Genomic DNA, 15,550 nt, shown 5'->3' with positions numbered 1-15,550 from the left:
AATGGACTAGGAAAAATATAAATTAGCTTCTCACTGGCTTTGGGTTTTCTCATTTAGCAACTGCTACAGGGTTGGGATTTAGCAAATCAATAAGTTCATTTGTCTCCGAATTATTAAAAGAAATGAATGCAAATTACCTTTCATTTACTTAAACTTCCCCTAAGATGCGCATAGAGAAACCAGAAAATCCTCAGAAAAAGGCAGGACAGGGCTAATCTATTTAGCTGTTAAAATGCAACCCATAGCAATGGGGTGTTTAAAGTCATGAGCTGCTCTAAAGAAACAGCACTTCAAAAGTTTTCAATTCCTGGGTAATAGAGGAGAGGCCCCCTTTTACCATTATGCCCTCTGTTTATTTTCTTTCTCCCTGAGAGCTTCCTTTTCACTTCTCTAAAATGTTTAGCATTGCTTTCTGAAGCTGGGGGCTGAGAAAACACTTTGTTAAAAGAAAATTCAGATGTGTTTGTCTTTGGATGGTCTCTGTGGTTGGGCGTAAATCCATCCCGGGGAGACAGTGCTTGGGATTCCAAATGCATCTCCCAGTCCCAGTCCCCAGACTTTCGAAGGCCCGGAGGCAAAGTGGGAGATTCCTGATCCAGAGTTTAGCAACAGCCTTGTGAAGACCCCATGTGAACCAGAGCAAGGACAAGGGGCTAAGTTCTCCTGCCCTTGATCAGATCACCGAATTCCTTATCTCTTCTCAGGGCAGAAGCTTCCTGCAAAGACCGAAGCCTGTTTGCAAAATTTGCAAAATTGGCACCGGGCTGATGATTAGGCCGGCATGTTTCAAAAGGCAAGTTAAAACTCGCCACACCTCTAACAAGGCAAGACATCATGGTAGTGTAGTCGGGCAAGGCCACGGCCCTTTAGCAACTCTGCCGAAGAAGGAACCCAGTAGGCGACGATAAACTTGCACTTCTTTGTCCGAACACTGCACAAGGTTTATACATCTAAAGTAAGGATACGAGTTTTTTCTGTGTCATAAAGTGTTTAGAATTTTCAATGGCTGACAGTGGCCTGTTGACAGGAGCCCACCTATGCTGGCCTTTGCGAGCGGGCTGTGTGCATCTCTGCCGCACGCTCCGTTTAGTGACAACACGTGTCACTGGCCTGACATCAGTGCCTGGGACGGGGTGGGGGTGGGGCGAACGGAGCATCTTTACACCTTGGAAGTTGGCAGACGCTATGAAGCTGGGCTTTTTATTTTCTAAAAGAGCCTGTCAGGAAACCTAAACCAGCATGTCACTGACTGGGGAATATTCATTTTATTAACCATCATCATTTGTTTAAGCAAGCCCCTGCCATCCGACATCTAATTGACTTCCAAACTTTCACCATCGTGATAGGTGCATTTTGCTGAATGCTGAAGTTGGACATGGAACTCTGATCGGTTCCTTGGGAGACACTAGGAATTACTAGATTAGTAGCTCTGAGCACTGTGGAGACTCTTTCGACGCAGGTGGGCACATGGCCCTCCAGAGCAGCTGTTCTGACAGCATTCCCAGGAGCAGATGCAGCTAAGGGTCCCCCTGGGGACAGGGTGGGTGGGATGTGGGTCTTGGTCAGGGGAGCCCCCAGCACATACCTGTGGGCACTTGGCAGCACTGTAGCAGTCCCCAGCTGTGGCAAAAGGGACAGGGTGCCCTTCGCTTGTCCTGGCAAACTGTAAGTCAGTGGCTGTGGGGTTTTGGAGAAAGGGAGAGGAGAGTGAAAGATAAAAACGTCCAGAAGGGATAGGACAGTCACAGGGAGGCAGAGGGAAGAAGTGTAGTAAGAGAAAGAGTAAGAGGGAGTAGGAGAGAAAAAAAAAAAAATCCAAAGTATCATTAGTGAGCAAATGGATCCAGATGTTCACTTGCTTTGTCCCCATTATACTTGTGGTTCCAAGAGCCTCATTCCCTGGGTTTTATCTGCAGTCTCTTCACAGAATGGAACCCAAAAGCAGGGGGTTTAAGACGACTTTGGAATCGACTCTCATATAAATAAACATGTGCATCACCTCGAATAAGTGTACATCCTTGGATGATTGTGACTCTCCTCTATACCGCGCTTCCCAGGCCTAAGTAAGGGTAGGAGGAAATAAGCCACAAAAGCATTTCCAGCTATTTAGGAGTTATTCCCCGAGGCTTCATCTGTCCTCCCCTGGCCTATGCACGGTTATTGCCAAAATGTGGAGCAATTAGAACCCACATCTTGAAAGTATTAATGGCAGTTTCTCAAGTTTGGGGCTGACTTGTAGCTTAAAAAAAAAGAAAAAGCCAATAAAAACAATGCTTGTGTTCTTAACCCTCTTTGTAGCTCCTGAGAGCAGCCCTACAAATGGGGAGCCCAGATCAGGAGTCCAAGTGAGAATCCCACAAAAGCTGTCGCTTGTGGAACGGGAGGGAGGCAGAGGCAGCTTTCGACCTTTCTCGGGAACAGCAAAAGGCCTTAATCTTCCTGCAGTTCCCCACGCCCCAGTGGGAGGGAAATCTGCGTTCCTGGTCCTGCAGAGCTTAAAGGGGCCCTTGCAGCTTCAGCGCAGAGACGTCCTGGGTCTTAGCTCGAGTGTTTTTCTTTCTTTTTTTTTTTTCTTTACTTTTCTTTTTTTTTATTTTTTTATTTTTTATTGGTGTTCAATTTGCCAACATATAGAATAACACCCAGTGCTCATCCCATCAAGGGCCCCCCTGGACTGGGTGTCGAGTGTTTTTCTAAGCAAGAAACTGCAGGCTCTGCCCTCAGCCCCGTGGCAGGCTCGCTGAAGGCAATAAAAAGTATCTCGGTACAAATCAAGCTTAATCTACCTCAAGAGGAAAGCAGTGCAACATTATGGGAGCAATGTTAATGAGGAAAAATTAATTATTCATTATTTCTGTTTCTCCTCCATTCAAGGGAACCTGTCTGGGTAGCTGAGCTGCCTGGAACCATGCCTGTGCTGGCTGGGGTATGAAATCGGTTCACACAGGTAAGTCTGCGCACCGCTCTTCTCCCCGAAAATCGAGGGTCAAAAGTAGGGCATGTGTCCTCGCATGTGCGTACCCTGTGCAGGGGGCGCCCCGCTCGGGGACGGATGGACGCACAGGAGTCTCTTAGCTTTGAGGTTTGTATCTGCTCTTCCTTCTCCCTTAGAAGCTTCCTTCCACCCTTCCGCTCCCCGCACCGATACCCCGTGCCCAGCCAACTCCGACGGGACCTTCAGCTCTCAGGTTCGGTGTCCCATCCTGGGGGAGGCTGCCCCGATGCCCCGCAGTGCCTGGTGCCCTCTAGAAGCATCCATCTACTCCGTTCCTCCTGTGTCCCCCAGGCTGACAGAGCTCCGCCCCGAGGCGAGGCACCCTCCCGGGCCTGGGGTGTCGTGGGAAGAGAAAGGAGCACACCCCACCCACCCACCCACCCATACACAGGGGGGACTGGGGTTGTCACCGCTGGACGGCAGGTGGCTCAGAGCCTCATCCCCCTGCCAGTGTCCAGTGCGCAGTCTGCTGGCCGGATGCAGAGACTCCTGAACACAGCCCTCCCCGCCCCCCGCCTGCCCCCCTCCACCCTGGAATGTTCCACCCGACTTACTTATGATCTGCATAGTGTTTAAGTCTATCCTGATTTTCTGGAAGCTGGAAAACCCGGCTGCCGTGTAGTCCTTCCGACATTGGCAGTCGTCCCGTCGCGTCCCGTTGTAGGGACACTCGGTTGGGTTGTGCAACCTACATTACAGAGAGAATGTTCTGGTAAGATTGGGAAGGTATTTCCAGGGCTCCGAAGGTGTCTGTGTGCATCTGGGTCCGAGCTCTCCTACCTGTGCCCGTACACCTCGGAGAAATTCTCTGAGTCGCCATGGACCAGGGAAATGTACTCTTTGGGGTGGTCAGACTGCATCCCTGCACAGAATATCTGGAAGAGAGGCCAGAAATAACCAATGAGGAGCAGCTCAGCAATGAGACGATGAGGCCCAGGGCCACTCACCCTCAAATCATTCTAGAAATAATGACTGATGGCCAATGTTCACCTTTAGGAGCTTTCCTTTGATGAGCAGGAAATATTCACCATCTTCACTGGTACCTTTCAGTCTCTTTACCTCCTTGCAGTTTTGGGGTAACTCACCTAGAAAGCACGAAACACAAAAATGGAGCGTCACGCTCCAAGACGTCCACCATCTGCCAATGGAGTGAATATACTGTTCACGCTCGCCCTGTTTTGTTTAAAAAGTGGGGGAACAGTTTCTTTAAAACAAATTCTTTCCCTTTTTTGGGGGTAAATGTTTATTTTTTCCTTCAGTTTTTGGAGAGGTAACTGACATGTAACACTGTATATGGGGTTTACGGTGTTCAGCATAATGACTTGACTTCCATACGCTGTGAATCATTACAATAAGTTACCACCCATCATTTCATAGAGATACAAAAGAGAAGACAAAAATGTTTTTTTTTCCCCTTTAGATGAGAAATCTTAGCGACTTTCCAGTGTACCATACAACCATGTTAACTAGATGCATCATGCTGCGCGTTACATCCCCAGGACTTATTTATCTTATAAATTCTCTGTTTCCCAAAGGGGTAGGCCAATAGACAAAGAAACAAGGAAACCCTGTTCTGCATGCCCCAGAAAGATGGCTTCCGCTGGCCAACTTACAGTTATAGATATTGTGACACGTTTTCCTTTCTTCTGGCTTCAAATCTGCAGAACATAAGTGGCTGGGCTGGTCCTCATTGGTTAAACATTGCACAGATCTGTGTGTCACTCCCACGCCACAAGACACCGAGCACTACAAGGCAGATCAGAGTCAATGATGCAGCTACTGAACCTGCGAGGCGCGGGCTCTGGGGGTGTGGACCTCACGGCCTGGGGCATGTCTAGAGTGCCATTTCAGAGCCCAGGCTGAATGGGTATGGGTATGTACGGAACACTTATGGTAGACCAGTCTCTGTGCTAAGCATGGTACCTACACATTTACACATACATATACCTTACGTACATATTTATTTGTACGTAAGGTATACGCACATAATATGATATTGTACACGACATATATATATTTTCTCATTTAAGCCTCATAAGAATTCTCTGAGATAGACTACCATTCAGGGGGAAAGTTGGGGCCAAATGTCAAGAAATTTGTTCAAGGTCATGGTGGAGCCAGGAATTAAAACCCTAACCACTTTCAACTGATCCCATTCTTCATCTCATCGCTTTCCAACACTAAGAACCTATGAGTCTGGAGCTAGGGGGCGTGGCAATGTTCCAGGCTCATTAATAATATCCCTAATGTAACAAAATATTCCTGCGTAAAATTTAAATATTCTCAATTTAAATTATTCTCACTTATTATACCCCTAATGCAACAAATACTCCTGTTAAAGAGGAACTAGAATATATTGACTTCTTAACAACAGAAGCAATAGCTAACTCTTCTGTCTCTCTAAGTGATGGAGTTCTAGGGGCTTGTTTTAAAAAAGTACTGTGTGGTAGGGGCACCTGAGTGGCTCAGTGGTTGAGCATCCTCCTTTGGCTCAGGGCATGATCCCGGGGTCCTGGGATCGAGTCCCACGTCCAGCTCCCTGCAGGGAGCCTGCTTCTCCCACTGCCTATGTCTCTGCCTCTCTCTCTGTGTGTCTCTCATGAATAAATAAATAAAATCTTTTTTAAAAAAGCACTGTAACTTGAAATTTGCTATCGTAATCTGAGAGCTGTTTACATATGAACTCATCTCTTCTTCACCACCACCCATTTTGCAGATGAGGAAACTGAGATCCAAAAGTGTTGTATTCAACTGGGAAGTAGCAGAACCAGGATTCACAGTGAGGCTGTCTGGTTTCGGAGCCCAGGCTCTACACACCCAAGCCATCCTGCCAAATGAGTTCTTCCCATTAGCTCATTTCAAGATGCAAATTCCAGTTTCTTCCCATCATCTCTCCTGGGAGAGGACTCCCTTTGGATGGGTCAGGCAGGACGCGTGTAAGGTGAAGTTTGGGAACCCAACGCTTTCCGATTTGATAACCAAATGGTCTACTTACGCTCCCCCAGTTGCCGACTCTCCAGGTGGCTGAGACAGGGCACTCCCTCAGGTAGCACGGGTGGACGCTGGGGGGCTGAGTGCCCGGGCAGTTGATGGTGGTTTGGTAGCTGTACTCATAATTCTCCTTCCCAGAGTAAATCTCGCTACAGGAGACGAGCCTTTGTTTGTAGCCCTTTCCACAGGTCACCGAGCACTGGGAAGACAAGGGTTAGGGGGAGAGGCTGGAGCAGCGCCTGGGGGCAGCCCACAATAGGCCCCTGACCTCCACATCCAAAGCTGACCCCAGACAACACTGCAGAAAGCTCTCACTTTATTAGCTCCTTTATGTACTTCAAGTGGCAGGCCCCTAAGCATGCAGGAACCGTGCAACCCGAAACAACGCCTTTGGGGATCTGGTGCTTCCACTATATCTTCTCAGCCCTCACTATAGGTGGGGGCGCCTTGGGCCCCTTCTTTGGATTTGAAGGGAGAAAGGCAGTGGGGCTCTAGCTGTCCCTGGCTCCATTTACAGGATCCCCAGCCTGACTGCAGGCTTTTCCAAACCTACCATGACCATACCAAAGACATGACCACAGGGGGATGGCAGGAGGGTCACAGCCCACCTGAGCTACGTGTGAAACCCAAGCACTTAGCCAAGAGGGGACTCAAGGACAGCTTTCCTTTCTGGCTCCACGCGCTTTGCTTTCCTGTGTGCCCTCCACTCAATCACCTTCTCTCTTCTCTCTCCCTGCCCGTACATCTTCACTGAAATGTCACCTTTCTCCCCTACTATCTCTCTTTCTCTGTCTAACCAGACCAGGCGATCAGTTCACCTTTTTACCATAATTACGTGGCATTTAAAAATACACAAGCAATACAGAAAAGCAGACAGAACACACATCTTGCTAGTGTCCAAGATCCTTCCCTTGATGGGACATCTAATTGGTTATTGATGCAATTTTCAAAAATGTTCAACCTCCCAAGCTAAGTGTTTTATATAATATATTTAAAGACTGACACTGAAGTATGGAGATTTAGTGTTGATGGTATTTTTAGACAATGTCATCAAATAACTGGCCATCTCCTGTGAAGGTGTTGTGTAAAATTAAGCAAGAGGATCAGGACTCTTGAGACCAAATGCTGTTTGAGGCGGCCTAGATGAACCCTCAGGACAGCCCACAGCAAGTGGTGTGTTAATGCTTTTTCTGAGGTGAGGGACCACAGCAGCCATCAGCTCTCAGCAGCTATTAAGAGCTGTAGTGTCATTCTTTCCTAACGTCTCCTGAGCTGCTGCTTTAAGCCACATGGCTTTCTTCTCTTATAACTGTTCTAGGGAGAAGACGCCCCTTGAGGAGGTCCTGCCGGAGGGACATAGAGCATCCCTGGGCTCTCCTTTTCAACTGGCTCGAGACCTGGAAGTGTCCTGCACACCTTTCTTCTTTCTTTGGCTGCTGCTGTTCAAATACCTGAAGAGCCAGCAGATGCCAGGCCAGGGGAGGGCAAAGCTAGTCTAAGGTATTTCATGTGGAGTAGATGGCCCACAAATGCTGTCTGTCCAGGTTGGGAGGGAGGAGGGAGGTGGGGAAGCTCTTACTCTGGACTCTCCATGCCTTGGGGTCAATTGCTTGCTTTATCATGAGAATACAGTACTTTCCTAATTTGAAAAGAACCGTAAAGCAGGATGAAATAATAAGAATGGGCACTCCTTGCCTTGGTGATACACTTCAGGCCTGAGCAGAGAAATACAGGCATCAGCCACGGGGGATAGGGATGGGTCCTCTTTCCCCATCTGGCCCAGGCTTCCCCATTTTCAAGTAGAGCTCAGAACAAAGCACACGATTTGCCAAGTAACAGAAGTCCCAGAGACAACACATGGCTTGTTGTGGCTCTTGCATCTTACGAGAAGCTTTTCTAGAGGGATTTCTGGTGCATTGCCTTTGGTAAGGCCCTATCTCCAGCCCTCTCAACTTTGCCTGTAAATTTGCAGTTTCCAATCTATGATACAGTTGAGAATTTGCAGAAATATGGAAGCCTTTTTTGTTTTGTTTTGTTTTGTTTTGATCTTCTCTAAATCTCATCTGTTGGGGGTTAAGATTACAGTTGAAATAAAGCTATAGGAGTGACATGACCCAGTCTTAGAGATCAAAATACTTTTAGCATAATAATAATAACACACAAAAGATTGGCTAAGTTGAAGATGCCAATGTTTGAAGTGTGAAAGGTGTAGAAACTCCAGAGACATGGATGACCAAGAATAGGCCAGAAGCTAACTTAGAAGAGGCCTCCAGGAGGCAGAGAGAGACAGGGGCCTGAGGAGGGAGAGAGGCAGAAAGGCAGGCTTTCCCCACCTACCCAACTGCAAGCCTGATGGGGTAGCCCTGAGAACCAGAAGCTATAGATCATGCCTGACATGGAACCAGGAGAGGTGAATCGAAGAGAAGAGAGGAGCCCTCCTCAGACACCTTCTCCCTCCCGTCCCTGTGATATGAATGGGTTGGAACTTATGTCTCCAATCCAAAGTCAAGGACTACTTTGAAGAACCATCTGGACTCCCTGGGTTCCTGGTTGGCCAATGGGAAATCTATTTCCTAATGACTTGGATCATGTCTCCCCTCCAGTCTTTAAGAGCACACCAAGAACATGCAGAGTTGGGGTAAAGAGGGTTTCCCAACCTTATCACCACTGCTAGCTGGGCCAGATAGCTGTGTGTGTGTGTGTGTGTGTGTGTGTGTGTGGCAGGCAAGCGAGGGGCTGTCCCACATACGGTAGGATGTTTAGAAGCATCCTTGACTTCTACGTACTAGATACCAGTAGCATCCCACTTCTCCCAGTTGTCTGGGAGACCAAAAAGGTCTCCAGACATTGCCAGATGTCCCCTGAATGGGGAAGAGGAGGTAAAATCATTGGAGTTAAGAGAAGGATGGGGACACACAGAAAGGACTTAATGCCAGTGACAGTGCAAAAACAATTCAATGCCCGACATACATTTCATCTACTTGCAGATATTCTTCCTAATAAAATGTGAAATTGTACCCTGTCAAACTTAGAAGAGGGGGTCCAGTGACAACAAGCATATTATCTAAAACTTTTCAGCACCTTTCCTATGAGCCCAGGTAACTTCACCTCTAATTCCTTTTTGGGAAAATGACAACTGGTTTGGATGTTACAGATCTTTCAGTCTTTGAAAATGTTATGAGGCTTGAAAATAATACAATCATGCCATTATTACCATTGGCATATCAATAATTGCAAGTTTCTGGGTTAGGCACCTTGGACACAAGGAGAGAAGAATAAATGGATTCCCTGAATATCATGGAAAATAATTTTCTTCCTCTGGATCAGAAGTTGTTCACAAGCAACCCATATCTGGCCCACGAAAGTGTTTGGTTTGCCCCACACAGCGTTTTAAATAAAAGATCTGAGTCCCCATTTTAAAGTTAGGAGATCTCACATAAAAGTTCCGATTTCTGTCCCTTCTTGAAAAATCAGGTCTGGTAACACTGGATGCACATTTCTGCATGGTGCCCGCCAGAGAGGAAGAGAGCCTGCTCCCGTCACACAGAATGTGTTAGACTGTCAGGGTCCCCATCATTCCCTGCTGTCTCCCTGACACTGACAGCATCCTCTTACCTTGACTCTCTTTAGACACCGACAGGCATTGTAGGAACTTGCAGGCCCTGTGATCATCCTCCCGCCTTATCATCCAACAGGGCACCAAAGTGAATCACAGAAGTGGGAAGAACGAGAGACCATCTCTGGCGCCCTCCCACCTTGGACACAGCAGGCTCTAGCCCTGGAAGGCAGACTGGCAGGTGGGTGCAAGTGTCCCCCATTCCTGCCCTTGCCGTCGCTGACCTGAAGGTGGTAACAGAAGCCCTGGGACGTACCTCTGACCATTCTCCTGTGATCCAGACATACTCGCAAGGTTGCAAACTGCAGCTCTCACGGTCTGCAGGCCGCTTGCTCAGGTCGCAGTGTATGCCATGAACCTCATTGCCTTTGTCCGCATCCACGCACACCACCTTGCGGTACCTGGAGCCCTCTCCGCACGTCTTGCTGCACTGTTTGCGACAGACAAGATGGGTGTTCATGTGGGAAAGTCATAAATGGCTTATTATGTGCTGTTACTGTAGAGATTAATTTTCCTGTCTATATACCCATTAGGACTGTGCAGCCTCGGAGGGCAGGAACAATCAGAGAACTCATTGCTTTACCCCACTGAGCCCCAACACTGCTCCAGGAACAGCGATGAGTGTTTGATACGTGGCTACCGGAATGAAGGGATGAAAGCATGAGTGAATGGATTTCAAGTGTGGAAAGGAACTTGGGGCCTTGATGATTTTCCTCACTCGGACCCTGAATCTCTTTAAAACTTACAGTGAAATAGTTATCAAACTGGTGTCTAAATCCCTATAGAGCCAGGAAAGCTGTCACCTGTTCATCATACTACTGAACATATCACTTTGCACACTGCAGTCTCTGGTCCTAGTTGATCATTCCAGGGAAGCATGAAGGACACATTTCATTTCTCCCAAGTCATCCCCCTGCAGAGACTTGACAGGCTTTGCTTTGTTGTGACCCCTGACTGCCTTTTCTTCTCCAGGGCGGATTTTTCTCATCCTTTGTTCACTCAGGAAATATTCACCAAGTTCCTAGTGTCAGGCCCTGGGATGCATCCTAGGTCAACAAGAATGGACATGCACAGCACGGCCTCTGCTCTCAGAGAGGAGCTTCTATTTTAGTAGCAAAGACAGACAATGAGGAGGTAGACAGCTAGGTAGTGAGATTTAATGAGTCCTATGATCTCCATTTTTCAGGTGGAAAAACTAAGACTTAGCCTACATGCCCTGTCCTAGATCAAACATCTCTTTTTGAGGTAGATGGGACTCACGTTTTTATGCCCATAAACCACGTTGGGAATATAGACCAAGCGGTAGGTTCTGTTCTAGGACCATTTATTTCTATGTTGTCCACAAGTTCTTTATCTCTCACTTTAACCAACAGCAAACCAAACCCTTCCTTTAAAGTTTAACCTAGTTATCTGCGTTGCTAAAGGTTTCCCAGAACCTGTCCTATCTAAAGCATCTGTATCACACAGCATTTCAAGACTCTAAACCATCTTAGAAAAGCACAGCGAGCTAATCCAGGGCCCCCTATTTCCTTTCTACCAGGGATTACACCCTCTGTGGTCCTTCGGCCTTATCTAAGTCACTGACAACTGAGAGTTGTTGTTGGCATGATTATCTATAAAACTTTCTCTTTTCAGTATTTGGGAAGACCCACGGACCCCCACCTGTCTTTTTCGTTCTTCACACCTCCTTCCCTTTTATTCCCTGCCGTGTCCTGAAGGCATTTCAGTTTGGGATCCAGTCTGACTCAGAAATGTCTTTCCAGATATACCTTGTTCCTTTTTTTTTTTTTTTTTTTGATACACATAACATTTACTATCTCAACCATTTTAAAGTGGACAATTCAGTGGCATTTAATCATCCATAATGTTGTACAATCATCATCACTATGTGGTTCCAGAACATTTTCGTCACTCCAAAAGGAGACCTTGTACCCATTTGGCAGTCACTCCTCAGTTCCCCAACCACCAGCCTGCAGCGACTACCAATCTGCTTTCTGCCTCTATACGTATAACTTGCCTGTTCTGGCTATTTTAGATAAATGGAATAATACAACACCTGGCCTTTTACCACTGGCTTCTTCATTTAGCCCTGTGTTTCCAAGGTTCATCCACAGGGCTCCATTCTTGTCTATAGCTGAATAATCATCTGTTGTATGGCTACACTGCATTTTGTCCCTTCAAATGAAAACGGACATTGGGTGGTTCCCATCTTCTGGCTATTGTGACTGGTGCTGCCATGAACATGCATACTCAAGTCTGAACATACAATTTTATTTTATTTTTTATTTTTTAAAGATTATACTTATTTATGCATGAGAGACACAGAGACAGGCAGAGACACAGGCAGAGGGAGGAGAAGCAGGCTCCATGCAGGAGCCCGATGTGGGACTTGATCCCAGAACTCTGGGCTCACGTCCTGTGCCGAAGGTCAACGCTCAACTGCTGAGCCACATCCAATTTTAATTCTCTTGGGTATGGGGCACCTGGGTGGCTCAGCTGGTTAAGCACCTGCCTTCAGTTTCAGGTCATGATCTCGGGGTCCTAGGATCGAGCCCCACATTGGGCTCCCTGCTCAGTGGGGAGTCTGCTTCTCCCCCTCCCTCTGTACCACCCCTGCCCCCATCACTTGTGTGTACACATGTGCTCTCTCTCTCTCTCAAATAAATACAATCTTTCAAAAATCAATCAATTAATCAACCTCTTGGGTGTACCCCAGCAATAGAAATCCTGGATCATGTGGTATGCCCTGTGTCTTTTGTGGGTCACTTTGTTCTTTCAGAAACTAAGAGATATGTGATATGTCTTGGTAGCTCTTTATTATCTGCAAACTTAACTCATAGTTTCTTTCTTTCTTTCTTTCTTTCTTTCTTTCTTTCTTTCTTTCTTTTAACTCATAGTTTCTGCTGTTTGGAAGCAAACTTCAGTTTCTAGAATGTGGAGTCATTCAAATTTTTCTAAGGCTACAAATATGAATTGAAAGCTCTTCAGAGTATAGGGAAAGGAGGGAAACTGAGTGGGGAAAAATTAGAGAGGAAGACAAACCATGAGAGACTCCTAACTCTGGGAAACAAAGAGTTGTGGAAGAGGAGGTAGGTGAGGAGACAGGGTAACTGGGTGGCAGGTACTAAGGAGGGCACTCGATGGGATGAGCACTGAATGTTATACCATATATTGGCAAACTGAATTTAAATAAAATATTTTTAAAAAAGAAAGAAGGAAAGCTCTGAGGTGAGGTTGAGGAGCAAATCACTTCAAAGATCCTAGCTGAGCCCTAGCCTGGGGTTTTCCATGCCCCTGGACTATGCTGGATTCTATTGTGAAGTAATGACACTTTATTTATTCATTAAAAAAAAAAGCCAAAGGAGTTACAGAGCCACTGAACGTGAAAAAAATAAAACAAAAACGTGGTTAATCTGTGATGTGTAGATAAATGCAAAAGAAATACTTAACTGCCCTCAGAAAAGGTAATTCTTTAGAAGAGCAGGACCTAGGTGACTCAGATCCTGATGACTGAACAGCACAAACTGGACTAAACCTTCCAAGCGTGTTCTCATTTTCACTCATCCCTAGGGCTGCAATCTGTGTCAATAAGTAACAATTTAGAGCAGAAATGCCAACTTTCCTAGACCCGTGTTGGCTTTTTATGTGGCTCTGCCTTGGTCTTTAAGAAAGGTTAACTACCATAAGAGGGAGGTGGGGAACCTTACCTCTGAACATACCTTTCAGAAAAATTAAGATAAGTAAATAAGTGACTTTTCCAGCACTTTGGGGTTATTCAACAGCAGCTCCGAAAGTCACCTGGCAAGGCTCTTCTCCTGGGGTCCTAACTAGGGCATGGGGGCTGGGTGAGCAGAAAGCAAGCCCACCCAAGCTACTGACTTTTACCAGCTTTTGGTAAGATCACCGCCCTCCGCCCCCCGCCCCCGCCCCAACCCCGACCCCAGGATTAAGCGTTCTTTCCTCTGTCCTAGACTACGACCTAGAATATTCTAAAAACAGCAGAAAGTTCAACTTAGTCTCATTTTAACTTCCAAAAGGTTTTCTCAATTCTGCTTGCAGCTTTGAGAAAAAACTATACACCAAGTGTATAAGTACCACCACCAGCCTCCTTGAATTTTAGCACACACTGTAATTCGGGAAGACAGTGGTCACGGGGCCAGCCTAAATTGGGTAGCTTGCTCAATGTCCCGCAGGCTACATATGCCTTTTAATGTACTGAAATTAACAGGAGGAAAATACCTGTCCGAATTAGAAAGTTAAGAAGACCTAAAATAATCTTTTAAGGTACTATTTTATTTAGCCAGGTAGGTTGGCCACAGGGTGATGGTCTAAAAAGGGTCATTTAATGAAATGCGTAGAAACTGCCTTTCCTGGCATACCTGGGTGGCTCAGTGGTTGAGCGTCTGCCTTTGGTTCAGGGTGTGATCCCAGGGTCCAGGATCAAGTCAATTGGGCTCCCCACAGGGAGCCTGCTTCTCCCTCTGCCTGTGTCTCTGCCTCTCTCTCTGTGTCTTTCATGAATAAATAAATAAAATCTTAAAAAAAAAAGAAACTGCCTTTCCTAAAAGATGGTAATAAAGCTGCTTTAATTTAAACTTTTTTTGGTCAGATGTCCTAATCATGGGTAGAAAAAAATCACTTCACATATTCACATGCTCTACCTTTTAAGACTGTTGATTTTCTTCAAGTATAAAATAAGATCTAGTGTGAGACTACCATTATGAGCTAGTGTGTGGACAGGCGAGTCACACAACAAATGGAGACTCTGACAGCAGTCTTCTGCATGTGCTCTGTAGAGGTTTTATGTGATAAGGAACAGTAATTACATATCCATATATTTCACAAATGCTTTAAATTAAAAAAAGAAAAAGCAGTCTTCATATTACCAAAGGGTTCTTTCTCAAAGCTCATATTAAAGTCAGGTCTGTGGAGTTTGGGCACTCTTGCCTTCATATGGAATATTTGCAGGGGAAAAAGGCAGAAGTAATACTATGGAGATGGTCATGCTCTGTTATGAAATCCATGTCTGCTCATGCAGCCACATGAGGCAATCCTAAGTGGTGAATGTCAGTGGTCACCAGGTGGCCAGCTGTCCTGATACATGGACAACTGGGTGGGAGTAGCAGCCACCTGGGTGACATAACAGAGAGAGCACGTGAATAGAAAGAGGTCAGGGCTGTATCTCAGCACCTAGCACAAAAGTTGGCCCATTAAAAATATTGGTTGAAGGAATGAATAACTTTAAAGGGATCAAATGTCCCTATAGACAAGCCTGGATATTTTTCTCTTCTCCACTTGTTTTGCCCTCCACCTACAAGTCGAGGCTCTACTCCTATGGTACTATGAAGGCACATGCAGCTTTCTACTCCTATGGTACCATGAAGGCACATGATGCTCCTTCTCTGCCCCACAGATGCCAGGCCTTGCAACAAAGGAGTTCCCTTTGCTTCATCACCACCAAGACTGCCCCAACAACAGGGCTTATTGTCAAACAACTGAACCAAGATTTCATTTTTTGAAGGGAATGGGAAGCTCATCCAGGAAAGGGAATCGTACTTTATGACAACTTTGCCAGAAGAGGCTAGATAAGCCATTAAAAAGGAAATAAAATAATTCACCGTAGATGAATGCTGACATGGGAGATGATAGCACATAAAGATTCAGAGGATGTGTTCCAGAAGTCAGGCTTTCAGGCTTTAAATCTCAATCTCATTACTTACAAAAATATATGAACTTGGATGAATTAACCTATCTAAGTCTCAAGTTTCCTCATCTTTAAGTGGGGAAAAAAAATTAATTACTTCATTAGAGAGTTATGGAAAAGTTAAATGAGGTCCTCCATATAAATATACTGAACACAGTACTTGGTGCATAGCTTAATAAACAATAATATGTATTATTTTTATTATCAGTGTTGGCCACTATCCTACGTGAGTCTGGAGGATGCC

The 15,550-nt window shown here is 45.9% G+C and overlaps 1 protein-coding gene and 1 long non-coding RNA gene across 5 annotated transcripts in view; one reads left to right on the top strand and one right to left on the bottom strand.

The window, feature by feature from the left end:
- Positions 1–15,550, bottom strand: part of ADAMTS9 (ADAM metallopeptidase with thrombospondin type 1 motif 9) — a 160,440-nt gene that overhangs the window by 15,957 nt on the left and 128,933 nt on the right. For all 4 annotated transcript variants that reach the window (XM_072785511.1, XM_072785514.1, XM_072785513.1 and 1 more), the window contains 7 exons: positions 9,859–10,032; positions 5,991–6,185; positions 4,609–4,741; positions 3,986–4,080; positions 3,776–3,870; positions 3,550–3,683; positions 1,586–1,677 (listed from right to left, as the gene is read on the bottom strand). In XM_072785511.1, coding sequence (XP_072641612.1) covers positions 1,586–1,677; positions 3,550–3,683; positions 3,776–3,870; positions 3,986–4,080; positions 4,609–4,741; positions 5,991–6,185; positions 9,859–10,032 — 918 coding nt within the window. The remainder of the gene's footprint in view (positions 1–1,585; positions 1,678–3,549; positions 3,684–3,775; positions 3,871–3,985; positions 4,081–4,608; positions 4,742–5,990; positions 6,186–9,858; positions 10,033–15,550) is intronic.
- On the top strand, positions 2,538–14,113 carry LOC140610042 (uncharacterized). Its single transcript, XR_012011821.1, has 6 exons — positions 2,538–2,764; positions 2,875–2,947; positions 5,712–5,936; positions 7,305–7,486; positions 9,682–9,783; positions 10,136–14,113. It is a non-coding gene; the product is annotated as an uncharacterized lncRNA (long non-coding RNA).

Source organism: Canis lupus, chromosome 19, assembly GCF_048164855.1.
Source record: "Canis lupus baileyi chromosome 19, mCanLup2.hap1, whole genome shotgun sequence".
Lineage (NCBI taxonomy): Eukaryota > Metazoa > Chordata > Mammalia > Carnivora > Canidae > Canis > Canis lupus.
The sequence above is the reverse complement of the archived record's forward strand: the minus strand, read 5'-3'. Positions and strand labels throughout refer to the sequence as shown.